Here is an 18,095-nt window from a genome sequence, read left to right on the forward strand (position 1 = left end):
TTAGGTATGAGACACACGGGTTGGAAAAACACTGGGATGGTTAAGAGGTGGGCTCTGCAATCAAACTGCCTGGCTTCAAACACAGGTGTGGCCACTTCCTAGCCATGTGACCCTAGACAAGATGCTTAACCTCTATGAACTCTATTGTAGAAAAGGGGTGATGAAAATAACATTCTTGTGGGATTGTCATGAGGTTTAAATACGATAATCTATGTAAACCACTTAATAGCAGACATGGTGTAAGTTCTATAGCAATTATGATTAACGGTTTACATATTTCATATTAATTCCTCTAGAAGATATGCCCAGCCATGGTTCCCCCATCTCACACTCATTCACCTAGTAGGTTTCTTGTGTTGTCCTATAACACATCTTCCGACATGAATTTATTTTACGCGTATTCATTATCTACTTTAACTGCGAGTGTGATCGGAGACACACACCTGCCTCACCCCCTTGAAGTTTAGCTTTCTTCGTGTGTCTGTGTTTTCCCAGTCTGATCACAAGCAGCATGAGCTATGCGTCCGGCCAGCCCTAGCACCAAGCACGCAGCACAGCGATTTGAAAACTGCAGGGCACCCGAGTTGGAAGACTGGGTGGTTCTAGTTCTTGCTTTGCCATTAACAGACTAGGTTACAGGGAGGGACCCTCTTGTTCTGAATAGGTGTACCTCCTCCTGTGTTATGTGGACACAATCCATCCATGACTGTTGTGAAGATTACACGTCTGACCGCACGCGGTGTATAGAGCTTGTAAATGCCCAGTCAGGCTTTTAGGAAGCAGTGCTTCACACGCCCACCAGAGGGCAGCAGGTCTCGACCGAGCGCTCCGCTACGGTGGACGTCAGTACCAGCGCTCCACCCCTTGACCGTGACCCAGCGCAGCGCGGGGCGGTGTCCAGTCCCTGGCTGGTGGCGCAGAGGGAATGCCAGTGGCTGCGTGATGGGTGCAGAGGCCTCGGGGAGCGGGCCTGCGCTGCCGGAGCTCATGCGCGAGGCCGAGACCAGTTTGCTCGAGTGCAAGGTGTGCTTTGAAAGGTTCGGCCATCGCCAGCAGCGGCGTCCGCGCAACCTGCCCTGCGGACACGTGGTCTGCCTGGCCTGCGTGGCTGCCCTGGCGCACCCGCGGACGCTTGCCCTCGAGTGCCCCTTCTGCCGGCGAGCCTGCCGGGGCTCCGACACTAGCGACTGCCTGCCGGTGCTGCACCTCCTGGAGCTCCTGGGCTCTACATTGCGCCCGGCCCCGGCCACCCACCGCGTCCCCCCCTGCGGCTCTGAGACCCTCACTTGCCACCACGCCTTTGGCGGCTGGGGAACCCTGGTTAACCCCACCGGGCTGGCGCTCTGTCCCAAGACAGGGCGCGTAGTAGTGGTACACGATGGCAAAAGGCGGGTCAAGATATTTGACTCCGGGGGAGGATGTGCTCATCAGTTTGGAGAGAAGGGGGACGCTGCCCAGGAAATTAGGTACCCACTTGATGTCACCGTCACCAACGACTGCCATGTGGTTGTCACCGACGCCGGCGACCGCTCGATCAAAGTGTTTGATTTTTTTGGCCAGATCAAAGTTGTCATTGGAGGCCAGTTCTCCTTGCCTTGGGGTGTGGAGACCACCCCTCAGAATGGGGTCGTGGTAACTGATGCGGAGGCAGGGTCCCTGCACCTGTTGGAAGTAGACTTTCCAGAAGGGGTCCTCCGGAAAACAGAAAGGTTGCAAGCGCATCTGCGTGGTCCCAGAGGGGTGGCAGTATCTGGGCTCACTGGGGCCATTGCAGTCCTAGAGCGCCCCCTGACTCTGGGGCCCGGGACCTGCAGCACCACGGTGAAGGTGTTCAGCGCGAGCATGCAGCTCATCGGCCAGGTGGATACCTTCGGGTTGAGCCTCTTCTTCCCCTACGAAATAACTGCCTCTGCCGTGACCTTCAATCACCAGGAGAATGTGATTATCGCCGATACTTCCAGTCATGCGGTCCTGTGCTTAGGCAAACCCGAGGAGTTTCCAGTACTGAAGCCCATCATCACCCGTGGTCTTTCCCATCCTGTGGCACTGACCTTCACCAAGGAGAATTCTCTTCTTGTGCTGGACAGTGCAACCCATTCTATAAAAGTCTTTACGGTTGAGTGAGGATGATGGGTGTGGTGAGGGGCCTGGGGCTTGGAATCAGAAACCGTGGAGCCACCACTAAGGAATTGTTTAGCCCTGGGTTACTTAATCTCATCTGCCCAACAGGGGTCAATAACTGCCTGGCAGACCTACAAAGGTTGAGGTAATTATTAAAGAGAAATAATGAAATCTACTGCTTATTGAATAGGTGCCCCCTGTGCTAAGAAATTTGTAAATACTGGCTCCTTTAATCCTTAACAACTACCCAATAAGGTAATTCTATTATTGATCCTATTTTAGATATGAAAAAACTGAGACCCAGACCCAGAAAGCTAAAGTGACTTACCCAAAGTAACACTTATTGTGACAATAGCCACGATAACTCAATTTTGACTCCCAAACCTCTTTCTCTTAAATTAGATAATAGATGTGGGGGGAAAATATGTGAGTGTATATTGTTGCTATGTGTACACTATTTACAAGTAGCCATTTATTTTAGTTGGGTGCACAAAGATAGGAGACTTTGTTGAGAGTTCAAAAGAAAAGGGTTCGTGGGTGGGAAGCGGTGTGCAGGGCGGAGGGGAATGAAGGGGGGTGGGAACGGGACAACTGTAATAGTATAATCAAAAAATATATTTCAAAAAGAGAGAGAAAGGGTTTTGTGGGGGACATCAGTTTAGTTCAACTTGCAGCTCCTCTGATAGCACTGAGGATGGAATTCCTGTGGATTTTGAGTTACTTGCTAAGGAAAACAATTGAACTGCTTACTCCGAAGGTGAATGTGTCCTTTAATACCTGTATCTCCCCCACTGTAGAGGCACTCAGGAAATAGCGCTTGGTTGGTTGAGAAAGGCCTGTGTTGGTGTAAGTTCTAAACTACTGTAGAACACACTACATTTATACAAGTGTTAGCGGACTGGGTGATATTCTTGTTACATGTTTATGTTAACACAGAGATAAGTTCCCACAATCAGTTTGTGGTAAAAGTGATTTTGTTGGCCTTTTTATAATCAGTGGTAACCTGAAGCACTTTTGTGATGGTTTTTTTCTCTGTGCAGTTTCAATTTGTTCCATGTGTTTGCAAACACTGTATACTAAATAAATACTTCCCTGGATCCTAAGTCATCATTTAGGCCACTGGTAAACATTGAAATACATTTTGAGTTGAAGTATAGACTTGACCAGGATAACACCTGCTTATTGTTGCAATTGGTTCAATGAATGGGAATTTCAGGTGAAGTGGTCAGTTCTTTATAAGTTGTGTATTTCTAGCTAGTGTAAACATCTCAGAGATTAGGGCTGTTGGAATAGTTCCAAATAACTGGCACCTCAGAAGCAGCAAAGTTTTTCTCAAGGAGAACACCCTGGTTTTGAAAGGTGAATGTTAGCTTCAGGTAATAGCTGATGCTTTATTAACAACAGGATTCTATAATACCAAGACTTCTAATAGGCACTAGAGACAGTCCTAAAATTATAAGTAAAATATGCTCCGGAAGACCGTAAGTATGTCCAGAACCTGATTCCCATGCCAGTCCCCAAAAGCCCATTTTGCCTCAATGTTGCATCATACAGCACTCACAGTAAGATTTCAGGAACCCTGGATCACCTTTTTCAGTGCATTCTAAATAGGGCTTCTGGGGACACCCCCTTGCCCCCACACTCACCCCACCCATAGAAGTCACCCTTAGGTAGGCGACTTCACAGGTATTCTGCATTGTGTAACAAGAGAAGTCTCAGGTAGAGATAGAGGTTCAAACGGTCATTTGCACATAGGCCCACTGTGGACTGACCCTTAAAAAGTTTTCCTTAGGAATAAGGACATTTTAATGGCCTGAGGGTCAGTTGAGCAATTCAAGGGACTTTCTCCCATTTGTAATTATCGTGGCATCATCTTTGGCCATAGAGCTGTACCAACGTCTTTTTCAGGCAGCACTTGGAGGAAAGGTATGGAACACGCAGTGCGTGTGGAGGTATGTGACCAATGTGTTACCCATTTCCTGTGGATTAGCCCACCAGAGGAATAGGGTGTGAGTCCCTGAGATGATGTGAGAGCAAATCAAAGAGGTGATAACAAGTGACCTAGTTAACTGCTACCTCTCCTTGGTTGTTATGAGCTTGGGAGTTGGTGGGGCAGGGTATGCAATATAAAGAGAAAGCAGCTCTTCCCAGGAATGGCATACTGGGGGGCAGGGGGAACAGGCAGGTTTCCCTGGGGAAGATGCAAAGCTGGCTGTTCTTGACCTCCTGAGATTAGCAGGAAGAGAAAATTGCAGCAGAAAGTAGAAAGTTTCAAGGTGATGGAGGAGAGTTGGAATGATTCTCCAGAGCCAGGAGACAAAAGAATGTGGCCAGCAGTAAATGGGGGAGAAGGAGGGCTCTTCCTGAAGGTCCCCTCAGTCAGGTGCCTTTAGGCCAACACTGCCCAGCACGTGCCACCTGGTGAGCCCATAAAAGCAAGTGCAGACACATGGGCTCCCCCTCAGCTGTCCTCCCCTCACCTGCCATCCGTTCCAGTTTTGCCCAATTCCTGATGTTTGGATCGTCTCCTGCTTTTGCCCTTGTTCTGCCCTCTGGATTTGCCACCTGGACTTGGTTTTCTCAATTTTTTTCTTTTTATTTTCTACAGACTTTGGTTCAGATTCATAAATGTCGCCTCTAGCAAGTCTCACCCAGGACCCAACCATTACCATTTTGCTAGGGCCTTATCTAGACCTTTCCTGGCCCCTCATTAAGTGGGGTGAAGCCCTCACCCAAAGAGAATTACGCACCTTTGAGGAACAAGCAGTACATTCCATGCATCTCGCAAAATGAAGACCCACTGATAATAGCTGATTAAACCACCTTGTACCTGCCATGGAAAGAAGACATGCGTATTACTGGTTAGTGCACCAGTAATAGGAAGGCACTATGGTGGTGTATCATCGGTAATTAGGAGATGAACTGTTTCCTTGAAGAGTATGTAGAAAATATCTCAGAGAGGCTCCCAACACTTACCACAACTACCACACTAAACAATCATGGAGTCTGCAGTGCCCTCAGCTACTTCTGAGGAAAACTGCCCTCTACCCCCCACCCAACCCCCGCCGCACAGCCCTGCTGATAAACCTGCCCTCAGCCACCCTATTTTCTATTACACGATCCCCTCCACCTACAGCTGATTGGATAGGGCCTTCTCATGGATGTCACATCAAATGCATTAATTAGACCAGGACTGGCCTGTGAACTGACCCGGGGTAAACAGGTTTCCGACAAAGGGACAAGGAGGTCACATCACAGCCACGTGCCGCATACTGACAGGTTCCCATTCTAAAGAAATGTGTTGGAAGGCGGTTCCGTCGTTGTGCGAACACCATGAGTACACTCTCACAAACCTCGATGGAATCACCTACGACTGTGAGTGTGTTCTGTACTTTCATGTAACCGGCAGTGCAGATTTGTTTACACCAGCAACACCACAAACGTGAGTGCTGTGTTGCACGATGACGTTATGTCAGTCACAGCATCAGTAAGTGATAGGATTTTTTAGTTTCACTATAATCTTAAGGGTCTGCTCTCGTATATGCAGTCCGTCCTTGACCAAAATGTCGTTATGCGGTACATGACTGCAGATTCTTGTCCCTGAAATTTTGAATCGAGAAATATGGAGCAAATCAGGCAGATGGCAACCAGGGGTGAATGTTGAAAGCATGCTCAGTTGGAGGAGCACAGAGCAGCTGTGAGCAAACCAAAGCCGCCAATGAGAGGAAGCTACGTGGCAGAGAGAAGGCACCACTATGTAGAACCCGGTGCAGATGCGGGGAGAAAATGCAGCTCATCCGTGCAGGTTTGGTTTTTGCAACAGGAAGTGCCAGACAAAAATTATACTGTGCTATTGATTTGTTTGGAGAAAAATTGAACTTAAACCTATGAATTTTGCTGCCATGAATAAGAAAGTAATTCTGAGAAATTCAACACACTCCATCAACATACCCACCTCTCACCGCGGCGGGGCCAGAGTTGAAGCAGAGGCCCACATAGCAAAGGTGTAAATATTTGAGCAATGAGTCAAGCCACCAACCTGTTAAACAAAATATATTCAATCTTCCCACCCTGATGAAGATAAATCCAAAACTTTCATTACGACCTGGAAGGCCGATTCCATTTAGGGAGCTTGGATGGAGTTTTTGCTCAACTTTGGGGTGCCACAGTTTTAAGAAAGTTCATGATAAGCTGGAATATGTTTAAAAGGTCTGAACAAGAACCTACAAAGTATGTTTCTTTTTGTCATCCTTTGACAACTAGGATGTCAAATCCAGGGAGGCAAAGGTGTTTGTGTTGTTCACAGCTGTATCCCTGGGGTCCAGAACACAGCCTGATGCAGTGTAGGCATTCCAAAATACTTGTTCAGTTGCTATATGTATGCCGTTAGGTAGTTTGGGGAAGCTGGTCTAGAATGAAAACAAATTGTGATGGGTTTGCTGAGTGACTGAGATATAGCACAAAAGCACTGTGGTGACTTAGTGGTAGCCAGGGCTGGGACTGGGTGAAGAACTTCATGTCCTTAGTCACCACATTTCCGATTCACTAAGCCCATGGGACTTTGAGGCAGGAGCATTGCCTGAGTTGTCATGAGTCATCTCTTTTGTCAGACCATGAAGAATGATAGTATGAAACTGTGCTTCAAGCCAAAGACTTTAGGACTGGAAGGACACTTCAGAATTTTTAATTACCATGCACTCAAATGCCACCCGAGGCCTGCAGAGTTGTAAAAGGATGAGTGTGACACACAGGTAGTTAAGGGGAGAACCAGGACTAGAAACTGGACTATTCCACACTGACCCCTCTAGTGGGATAGGATTTGAAGGTCAAAGGCTGGGGATACACACATACAGGTACAGGTGCACACGTGCGTGCTGGTACTAGATCTTTTACTGGTAAAGTTCTTATGTCCTTTAGCAATAGATCTTTGTCCCAGCTTTCCTCAGTCAACTTTTCTTTTATTGTCTTACAGCATCTGCTGGGATGTCTGACTGTTTCTCAAATAACATCATAGTATTTCCAAATGGACTGATTAGACCATAACAATGAGGCCAGTCTCTTTAGTCATAAGTAAGCCCTAATGAGTCCAAAGTCGTGAGGCTCTGTCCCTATAGGGGCCAGATAATGTCACTCTATTTCATGATCATCAAATGTACTCTAGCAGCACCTGTCCATGTTGTAAAAAGGAGCCTCTGTTTGCAAGGGAGTGTGATTAAAGAACTTAAACATAACTAACTTTTGCATAATACTTGAATATTGCTTCACAAAGCTGTCTATTTATTTGATGCTCACACTGTCTCTGAGATAGGGCAGCTTTTATTAGGGTGACTTTACAGGTGAAGAAGCTGAGACTGATGGAAATGAAGTGGCACCCAAGGTTACACAACCAAATCCAGTTGTGTTCTGGGTTGGGGGAGAGCAGGAATTTCTAAAAAGTCTCCTCCAAGTGACAATATGTGCATCCAGGATTGGGTCCCACTGCTCCAGAGGACAAGCAAATGCCAGCCACCGCCCGTGGTGGCGTCTTCTCCACATCCACCCTTCACATCATTTTGTCTCAGCACCAGTAATGTTCTTTGGGAAGAAACGTTGCTGCCCTGTTCAGGTTTCAGAGCTTCCGTTTATAACGTACACCGATCTTATCGGTTTCTCAGTGCCATCTGCTCCTCACGTACTGCCTTCTTTGAGGTGCTGTGGACAGAGGCCTGTTTCCATGGCAAGAGCTGTGACTAGGGCTTAGGGGGGCTCTGAGTGTTGGGATTCAAGTTCTGTTTCCCTTAACCTGAATGCTTTTGTTTTTTTAAAAAAGGAATGTACTTGTTATTTTCAGAAATCAGAGAATGTAACTCTTTAGCTGCCTGGTGCACTATGCCAATTGCTCCGGGATCTGACATCCAGGGTGCCGTGAAGGGAGGCGGGGAGAGGCTTCCAGAGCCAAGTGCGAGGGGCAGAAGCCTGACAGTGAAAGGCCGGCTTCTCCAAACCAAGGCCTCTCTCCTGTTCTGTGCCCTTTCCTCGGTTGTTTCTTCGTCATTCCTCCAAACTCCTGAATTGTAGAGGTAACCTACATCCACAGTAGAATTGGAAAACAGAAATAGGCATAAGGTAGTTAATCACTTTTAATTAGAGAAGACTATTGTTACCATTTTGAATTGTTTTGACTCATCACTGTGTAATTAGTATTCCTGGAAATCCACTTTATTGATCCAAATTTTATAAAACAGTGAATAGATCATATAAATTGGTGGCTCTTCTGCAAAGTAAATTTTAGTGGCATTCATCTTAAGTTCGATTTTGGAGATCCCAAACCATGAGCAGCAAAAGCTCCATGCCGTATTTTTACCAGGGTCATATCCTCCTATTGAACTATTTATTCTCTTAAGTATTATGCAGTGACCTTCGTTGTTCATACAGAGGGCCCAGAGACATATGAAAAGATGCTCAGCATCACTAGCCATCAGAAAGATGCAAATTAAAATCACAATGAGGAACCATCTCACTCTGGTCAGAATGGCCATCATTAATAAATCAACAAAAAGTGCTGGCGAGATTGCAGAGAAAAGGGAACCCTAGTGAGCAGTTGTTGGGAATGCAGACTGCTGCAGCCACTGTGGAAAACAATGTGGAATTTCCTCAAAAAACTAAAAATGGAACTGCCTTTTGATCCAGAAATTCCACTGCTGGGATTATATCCTAAGAATCTCAGGTCACCAATTCAAAAGAACCTGTGCACCCCTGTGTTCATAGCAGTGCTAGTCACAATAGCCAAGTGCTGGCAACAGCCTAAGTGCCCATCAGTAAATGAGCGGATCAAAAAGCTGTGGTATATTTACAAATGGAAACTATGCAGCAGAAAGAAAGAAGGAATGCCTACCCTTTGCGACAGCGTGAATGGAACTGGAGAGCATTGTGCTAAGTGAAATAAGCCAGTTGGTGAAAGACAAATACCGTATGATCTCACCTATAAGAGGAATCTAATGAACAAAATAAAGTAACGAACAAAATAGAACCACAGGCTTGGAAACATGGAACAGACTGACAGTGACCAGAGGGAAGGAGGAAGGGGGATAATGGTGGAAAGAAGGGGAGGGACTAGACGAAGAACATGTATGAATGAGCCACAGTGACAAACTCTAGCTGTGACCAGAACCCCAGATGAAGCCGTGCAATTTGTGTGAGATGAGCAGACTGAAAAAGTGAAGATACAGGCTTTTCTGAGGTGAAACAGAGGTCTGAAGTTTCATAATGAAAGTATGGTAATTTATAGAGATAAAATATTGTACTTAGGTTTTATAAAATAAAATTTAGGTTGAGTCTAATTTAGCTCCCAGTCTTTTCAATCATACTGAAGTTAGAATTATAACCAGGTTATAATGTCTGTTCAGTTTAATATATGTTGTCAGGATATTTTCTTCACCAATCATGCGGGCAACATGCCCCTGCTGCTGTCCAAAGGGGGCAGAGTTCCAACAAATACGTGAAATAAAAGGCTAGCAACAGGGCTGTGAGCTGTGTGGGGTGCTGTGTAGTCAGTTGCTCGGCGACGTGTGGTAAAATCAGAGGAAACTTCTGCTCCGGTTTCTTCACGTCAGCCCTTTATGCCCGCTACCCGGTCTGCATTCTGATGAGCAAGTTAGTCCAAAATAGACCTCTGCATACTGACCTTCCTTCCCAGTCTATTTCCATTTCAAGCCACTGATTGAAATACCTGGACTGACTATGAAACTGATGATACAGGAGGCCGATTCCGTTACATTTTGGAGTTAATTTTCAGCCCCCACCCGCAGGGAACACTAAACAATAAATCTTAAAATTAGTAATTTTTTGGCAAATCAGTAAGAAACACGTTGTATGAATTTGCTAAATTTGCTGGAAGCATTCTCTGTACAGGTGAAACACATGAGGATATCCAAATGTATTTTGATCATGTAGGAAACATATCAGCTTACTTTTTTCTGGTAATGTCTTAGTCAGGTTTTGGTAGTAGGGTTGTGTTGCGATTTAGAAAGTGTTTCTTCTTCCTTTATTTTCTGAAATAATTTGTGTAATATGATGTTACTTCTTAACCGTTTGACAAAATTCACAGGGAATCTGGCCCAGGAGATGTTTGTGTGTGTCCAGAGTTTATACTTATTTCCTAGATTGGCCGGTTGGAACTTACTCTACTGTACTAGAAAAGGAAGTTTATCAATTTATATTAAAAAAACTACTGTACTAGAATGGTAAGAGCTTTGCTCAGGGGTGCTCTGCACAGGGGTGCTCAAGGCACTACAAAGAGGGTGAAGTAACCCCAAATGGCCACAGCAGAAAAGGCACATTGGAAGAGATGACGTCACCCTAGAATTATTGAACATGCCTGTTGTAAATACTGGTTGCTTCACCCAAAACAAGCTAGAAAAAAAAAAAAAAAACCATTTTCTTCAGGCCTGCGTCGATTCTTTGTGTTACCAATGTCAGGATCTACTTTTCTGTAGCTGTGTCGGCAGTCAGGGTGACAGCCGTGCTCCAGAGCATCGAAGGGCAGGCGTTTGACTGATATTTTCACATTTGGCCGAACACCACAGTATTCCATTTATGAATATCTGCCCAGGTCAAATGTGCCATTTTTGAGTAAAGCTTATCCATGTTTCAATAAAATACTTTCCACGGTGATATATTTTACAATCTTCTGTGTGTGCCCCTTTTCCATCAGCATGGCAACCATAGATTTTGTGGGAGGAGGAAAATGGACACAACAAATACTTTCCTAATTCAGAGGTGTGTCATTGAAGGTGTCCTCCCGTCTCCTGTGCTCTGGCTTCTCTCGATGCTCACTTCCTGCCAGCAGGCACTGAGGAATCAAGACCTTGGCACCTTGGCACTGACAGGGTGGCTTCGGTCCTCCCCTCACCCAATGTCAGCAACTCATAGCTCCTGCACACTAACCAAAGGACCAAGGAGAGACACGATATTCAGGATAAAGAGACTGCAAGATTTCACCTGGTAGCTGTGTTTAATTAATGATTATAAAGTGTATGTTTAAAGAGGTCAGAAACATGAACTAATTTGTAAGAACAACGTAAGATAAATATGGAGTCACAGAACAGTTTTGACTCCTGGCGCCCATCAGTTGGGCAGGGCATCCAGAAAAGCTTCTCTAGTTCCAAGAGAAACCACCCTCAATAATGTGTTGCTTTGACAAGATGTTTTACAACTGAGTTAAGAAGTGGTTTTGGGGGGGAGGGGTTTGGCCAGGATGTGTGTTAAATTAAGATTTTGTCTCTAAGATTTTTTCTCTGTTGTAAAACTTGCCAAATAATTTATAAATAATATTCAGCACTCTGTCTTCATGTAATCACCATCAGTGAAAGGCTACCTGTCTGGGTATGACCTTCATTTGGGTTTCACACTCTCCTCCAGCTAAGTTACCTCATTATCCTCTCCCTCATGGGGAGAACGAGCTCCTACCCACAGCTCCCCTGCCAGCGCCCTCTGGATCTGGCTCCTGCCCCAGCAGGCCCAGTATAAGTGGCCTCCAGTTAAAGGTTTTCCTATCTGTTGCCTGGGGTTAGCTACCCAGATCATAGGCCTTGTTACTTGCTGCCATCTAGGCTAGACTGAGAGCCTTGACCTTGTTCTTACCCTCAGCTTCATTGTCCCAACAAGGATGCAACATCTAGGTTCCAGCTCTGCCATAGGTCTGCTGTTTTGGGCTTTCTTTCCTCTGTGCGTAGCTGTGATCCATTGTAATAGTTTCTATCTTATCTAAGCTCTTAGAGACCATGGAATGTATGAAGTTGATATTTTTGCACCAATCCAGGGAAGAGGCGGGGTGTTAGAGGTCTTCAAGAGGACATGACCGCAAATTGACCTGTGAGCTGGACGTAGGATATCAGAGGCTCCTCATCCCCTCCCCTGTCCTTGGAATGTACATTCTACCCACTATTCCCACAGTGGGAGCTGTTTTCAAAAATGCAGCCTGAGAGAGCCACGTGTTGTTGATACCATCTGGACTAACATGTGACTGAACCCAGCTAAAACCTCTATATAAACTCTTAAGATTCTAGTGGGCAGGTTTCAGTTAATGATATCTCTTGTAGCTGCCCAAGGCAAGCCTCATATGTAAGTTCCCGTGCTTATTAAACCTGCCACCTACCAATCGGGAGGGGTCTTCCTCTTTCTTCAGTCCCTCCATGCCCTTTGTGGACAGAAGCCAGGGTGTGAACAAACAAAGAGATGAGATAATAGCAGGTGGAAATGGTACCAAGAATTATTGGCTTTTCGTTGAATGCAGTGACTGACTTCTTACATGTTCTTATCTAATTCTCACTGAAGCCTGGGAAATAGTTGTTATTGGTATTTTTACAGATGAGGAAGCTGAGACACAGAGAGCTTAAGTCATTTGCACAAGGTCCCACATACAGAAGGTAGGCAAACTATTTAATCTTTCTGTGCTTTAGTTTCCTTGTCTGTAAAATGGAACTTTAAAAATACCCATTTTCTAGGGTTCTTGTGAGGCCGAAATGAGTTCGCACACATGCATTGGATCAGTACCTGGTAAGCACTTAATAATCTTAGCAATCACCGTTTTGTCTGAATGGTTTGGAGATAAGGCAATACCTCTATTTTTAAGCAAGAAGGTGAGGACCACAAAGCTTAGGCTTACAGGAAACCACCTTTGTTCCCATGTGAAGACAGCCTGCCTGACAATGGGTCCTGCAGGAAAGAAAGCAGAGTTAGTTGAGAGCCTGAGGAAGACAATGTCTGTTTAACATTGTGTGGGTCTCCAAAACTTTCTGATCCCCAAACTGGATGTCACCCTGGATGTCCAAATTATTGGAGCCGATAAACTCCCTGTTATCCTCGAATAAGTTTGAGTTGCGTGTCTGTGACTTTCCCCAAAAGGAGCCTTAAGAGAGTACAAGGCAGAAACTTTGAAATTTTGGCAGGGCCACAGAGATCTTGATGTCTAACACCTTAACTTTCTAAGCAAGCTGAAGCCCGGGAAGGTAAAGTAACTCGGACAAGCGATTAATCTTCTTAGGAGAAAACCCAAAATTCTAACCTTGCTGCCACTTGAATTCTCTCTGATTTTAGATTTTCAGCAATATAAGCTGCACGTAACTTTTTTTCCTACATAGATATGCAGAATTGAAGAGAGTCAGCAGCTGATGTCAGCTCTCCTGAGTCCTGTGAGTGAACAATTTCCTGTGGCTGCTCTATTTCCTTCATATACTATAGCAGCATATTGCAGATGTGTAGAACTCTAGCCCTGCAGGGTGCTATTAGAATGGGGTAGTGTGGGAAAAGAGGTTCTGTGTTTAAATAAATTGGTGAGTTAAATGGGTTTCTTTAGTGCAGTATTTCTCAGAGCTATTAACAAGCTATTCTGCATTATAAATTGCGAGATATAGGACATAGTGTTTTCCAGAGTTCCGGGGAATGCCGGAACATTTTGCATTATAAGCTGCAAACTGTGGTGGTTAGAATAGGATTCAGTGTTTCCCAACCTTACTCCCCGCGAGGTCTAGCATTCTGGAAAACGCTGTGTTAGAGGCCTGGATTCCCACATTTTTTTTCAAGAGCCACTTTTCTCCATGACTTAATTCTTCCCTTTTCTTGGGTGTCCTTCTTTTGGCTCTTTATTTTTAAGTTCTTGCCTTAATTTTTAAATTCTTACTCTCAATTCTCATACTCCCTCCCATCCTTCTATTTCTCCAAGTTTCTGTATTTCGTTGCTTTTCCAGTTGTGTTGCTCATTCTCAGGCTCTATGCGTGGCCTTTATTTTGGAGGTAAAGAGAAGGTGGGACAGTGTCTCTGGCAGATTTCAGGAAAAATGGCCAGCTCGGCCTCACTTAGAAGGGCAGGATCAACCTTGACTTCACTGCATCTCAATATTCCCATACCCCAGTGTGGGCTTTGGGGAAGAGCAGCACATTCAAATGTCTTCGAGAACTTGCCCAGAAGTGCCTAGAGAGCCACAGCCCCTCATGTGGAGTCTACTCAACTTTCCAGGCACAAGACCAGCCGCGCAGCACCTCTGCAACTTACCCCGTCTTCAGAAGCCTCTCGCCTAACTTCCAGTATCACAAGCAAGTCAGTGCCCAGCTCAGCATTTAGCCTTTCCCTCCTGACGAGCTGACGGTCTGTCCAGGATGGCATTTGTGTTTCGACTGGGAGAATCAGCCTCCTCTATTAAGATTGGCAGTTACTGTCACTGAGTATGGTGCTGTTTTTTATCTTTCTAAAGGGTTCTTCAGTGTTTTATACATTTGCCTTCTGGCGTACTCAAATTTCTAGCAGGAATTTGATACATTTTTCACATGAGTAGGATTTATCATCATTTATAGTTTTCACACTCAAAATCCCCTTATTTTCTCAGACCTAATGGCAGAGTTGGGAGTATTACTGTGGTCTTCCACAGGTGAAACCACGCTTGAAGAAAGATTAATGCTGATCCAATTAAATGAGCATCCCTTCCAACTTTTCTCCTTCTCACACTTTTCCCCTCAACATTTTCCACATTCATTTTGAAACTGAGATGCACTTTATACAAACCGCTCACCTGAGCACTTTCAGGAATACTAATCAGGCCTTTGCCTTCACTATAGAGACCACAACACCAAACAAGCAAGTTCAAAGGCCAGTTGTGAATTATGGACAGGTGGAGATCTGGACGCACTTTATACTCATCAGTGTTCATTTTAAATTTTAACACCATTTACAAGAAAAGTTGATGGTAAGTATGTCTTTACTATGTTCCGCTTCAGGGGCTTTCATAGAGACAAATACATCCTTTCACGACTTTTTGTGGAGCCAAACCTTCTGATGGCTGACTCTTGTCACACAGTGCTGTTAGCTAGCAGCTGCTCATTTGTCATTTTAAAACATGTCGGTGTATCTCGGGATTTGGCACACAGGCAGAAAACTGACCAGCCAGCAGAATAGCCCAGGGACTCCCTCACCCAGCCTCGCCTTCGGGACGCACTCAGTGGTGATATCCATAAGCCACTCTCATGGGTGCAATTGAAGGAAACTGTAGCAGAAAGGAGGCCTGGTCCAATAACACCCAGATCCAGGAAAAAAGATGCTAAAGAAGGTTACTCCTGTTGAAACCCGAGAATCATGTAACCGGATAATACAACTTGGCTGACCATTAATTTAAATAAGTTAGTTCTTTGGGCTCAGGTATCACACCAAGGTGTTAAATTTAATCTCTAAAGACTTACATGATTTGGACTCAGAATGTTCATAAGTACACAACTTCTTTTCCTTTTCATGTTGCATCCAAACTATACAACGTATAACTGACCCAGATGTAAGGACACAACTGCCCTGGGACACAAGACTTAAGGTCAGAATGCCTCCAGTTGGCTCTGGCTATTGACTGCACAGTGCGCCCAGCTTTCCTGGTCTCCTGTCTTACCTGCATTCTGAATAAAGCCTTAAAAATCCTTGGAGAACAGAGCTTCAGACTTTCAACGTGAGAAGTCAGGGTTTAAGTCCATTCAAGACAATGTCTCTGTTCCTTTCTTCTTTCATAACAGAAACTCCATAAGGATAGCCCTATGTCTTCCTGAAGTTCCCAGTACACAGTAAGGGAAATGCTAGGCTACTTTCAGCTATAAGTAATAGAAAACCCAACTCAAAATAGCTTCAGTTAGGAAGACATTTATTATCAGAAGTAGACTAGATGCAAGGTGGATCAAGTCAGCAGCTCAGTGACATCGTCAGTGACCCATGTCTTGTCACAGCTCCCTGTTTTGACATCCTCAGGCTGGTGCCTCTCACAGTAGCAAGAAGACAGTAATGGAAGAAAAGGAATATTTTTTCCCCACTTCCCACCCTATCCCATGTCTCATTTCAGGAAAATGTCACCTTTCTTAGAAGCCATCATATCACATTGACTAGAACGAAGGCATACAGCCAATCCTGACCCTATCGTTGGCAAGAGGAATGGGACCGGCATGGTTAGTCTTGAGCCCTGGTTGATAATCTTGGTAGCATATTTGACGATCTGGGGCCGAGTAGGAGACTTCTAAAAATACCAATGCCCAGGACCTCCTCTAGACATCCTGATTTTTAATTAGTCTGGGGATGGGGTCCAGGCGTGGGTATTTTTTTAGAGCTATTCTCAGTAACTCTAATGTGCAGCCAGGACTAAGAATCACTGACTTCAATTAATTAGGACTTAACCCTGAACCACATCAGGGAGAAATGATGTCAGATGTCAGCCAGGAGGATTAGACAAAATGGCTATTGCGTAGGCAACCCACAGACGACCAAAAAATGTCAAATTTCTCCAAAGAGGATACAGAAATGACCGACAAGCACATTAAAGATGTTCAGCATCACTAATAATTAGGAAAATGCAAATCAAAACCACCTCACACCCATTAGGATGGCTACAATAAAAAAAAATCAGAGAATAACGGAAGTATCAGAACAAGGAGAATTAGAACTCCTGTGCGCTGCTGGTGGGAATGCACAGCGGTGCAGCCACTGTGGAAACAGCATGGGGGGCTCCTCAAAAAATCAGAAGTAGAATTACCATGTGATCCAGCAATTCCATCTCTGGGTAGATACCTTAAAGAACTAAAAACTGGGTCTTGAAGAGATATTTGTCCACCGATATTCATAGCAGCATTATTTACTACAACCAAGAGGTGGAAGCAAATTCAGGGCCCACTAACGGATGAATGGATACCCACAATGCGGTATGTGCACACAATGGAGTATGATCAGCCTTAACAAGAAAAGGAATATCGACACATGATGCAACATGGATGAACCTTGAGGACATGCAGTTAAGTGAAATAAGCCAGTCACAAAAAGACAAATACTGTACAATTCCACTTGACTACCAAGTATCTAGAGCAGTCAAATCCATAGACACAGAAGGTAGAATGAGGGTTGGTTGCCAAGATCTAGGGGTGGGGGAGCAGACAATGATGAGTTGTTATTTAATGGATACAGAGTTTCAGTTTTGCAAGACAAAGAGGGTTGTGGAGATTGAGTTCACAACAATGAATAATTTAATACTTCTGAACTGTACACTTAAAAATGGCTAAGATAGTAAATTTGATATTATGTGTATATTATGTGTGGGAAGAAATGGCTTCTTTCTTCCACTGAGTATGCACAATTAAAAAAAAAAAAACTTTGTTGAATCGATGCAGAACTGAGAAAGCCACTTGCCTACCACACCCGGGAGTAGGCAGTGGGGAGACAAAAGTGAGGGTGCTATACAGGGCAGGAGAACCCTGAAAGCAACACACTGCATTTCTTTAAGTGCCCTGAGTTCCCAATTCCAGCAATGTTTAAAAAGAGAGGGAAGGGTGGAAAATAAGAATTGGGAGAGAAATCCCAGGACTAGCCCACACCTACTTAGTTATCAGCCTTTGTGGGGAGCCCCTGCCAAGTGCTTTTTGGCAAAATGCCCTGCCAAGTGCCTGGGAAGGTGAGGCAGACTAAGGCCATGTCTACTTCAGGCCTCAGTGGGGATTTTGCAGAGTCGGTTGAGCAGATGGCTACTTACCTCTCAGTTTTCCCTTCTACTGAAGCTGCAGGCTCTGGGCAACCCCAAACCACTGGTGTTAGCAAAGTCTCTCATGTTTGGCTTAGGTATATGTATGAGTACTGATGTTTAAAAATTTGAATGGGTCTGTGGAGAGGATGCAGAGAAAAGGGAACCTTAGTACATTGTTGGTGGGAATGCAGACTGGTGCAGCTACTATGGAAAACAGTATGGAATTTCCTCAGAAAACTAAAAACGGAACTGCCTTTTGACCCAGTAATTCCACTGCTGGCAATATACCCTAAGAACCCTGAAACACCAATCCAAAAGAGCCTATGCACCCCAATGTTCATAGCAGCACAATTTACAATAGCCAAGTACTGGAAGCAACCTAAGTGCCCATCAGCAAATGAGTGGATCCAAAAACTATGGTACATTTACACAATGGAATTCTACGCAGCAGAGAGAAAGAAGGAG

The 18,095-nt window shown here is 44.8% G+C and overlaps 1 protein-coding gene across 1 annotated transcript; it reads left to right on the forward strand.

Moving 5' to 3' along the window:
• The first annotated feature begins 624 nt into the window (after nucleotides 1–624).
• NHLRC1 (NHL repeat containing E3 ubiquitin protein ligase 1) lies at nucleotides 625–3,218 on the forward strand. The gene has a single exon (XM_024565558.4). The coding sequence runs from the start codon at nucleotides 757–759 to the stop codon at nucleotides 2,122–2,124; it is 1,368 nt and encodes a 455-aa protein (XP_024421326.2). The 5' UTR covers nucleotides 625–756; the 3' UTR covers nucleotides 2,125–3,218.
• Nucleotides 3,219–18,095: the final 14,877 nt, after the last annotated feature.

Source organism: Desmodus rotundus, chromosome 3 (assembly GCF_022682495.2).
Source record: "Desmodus rotundus isolate HL8 chromosome 3, HLdesRot8A.1, whole genome shotgun sequence".
Taxonomy (NCBI): domain Eukaryota; kingdom Metazoa; phylum Chordata; class Mammalia; order Chiroptera; family Phyllostomidae; genus Desmodus; species Desmodus rotundus.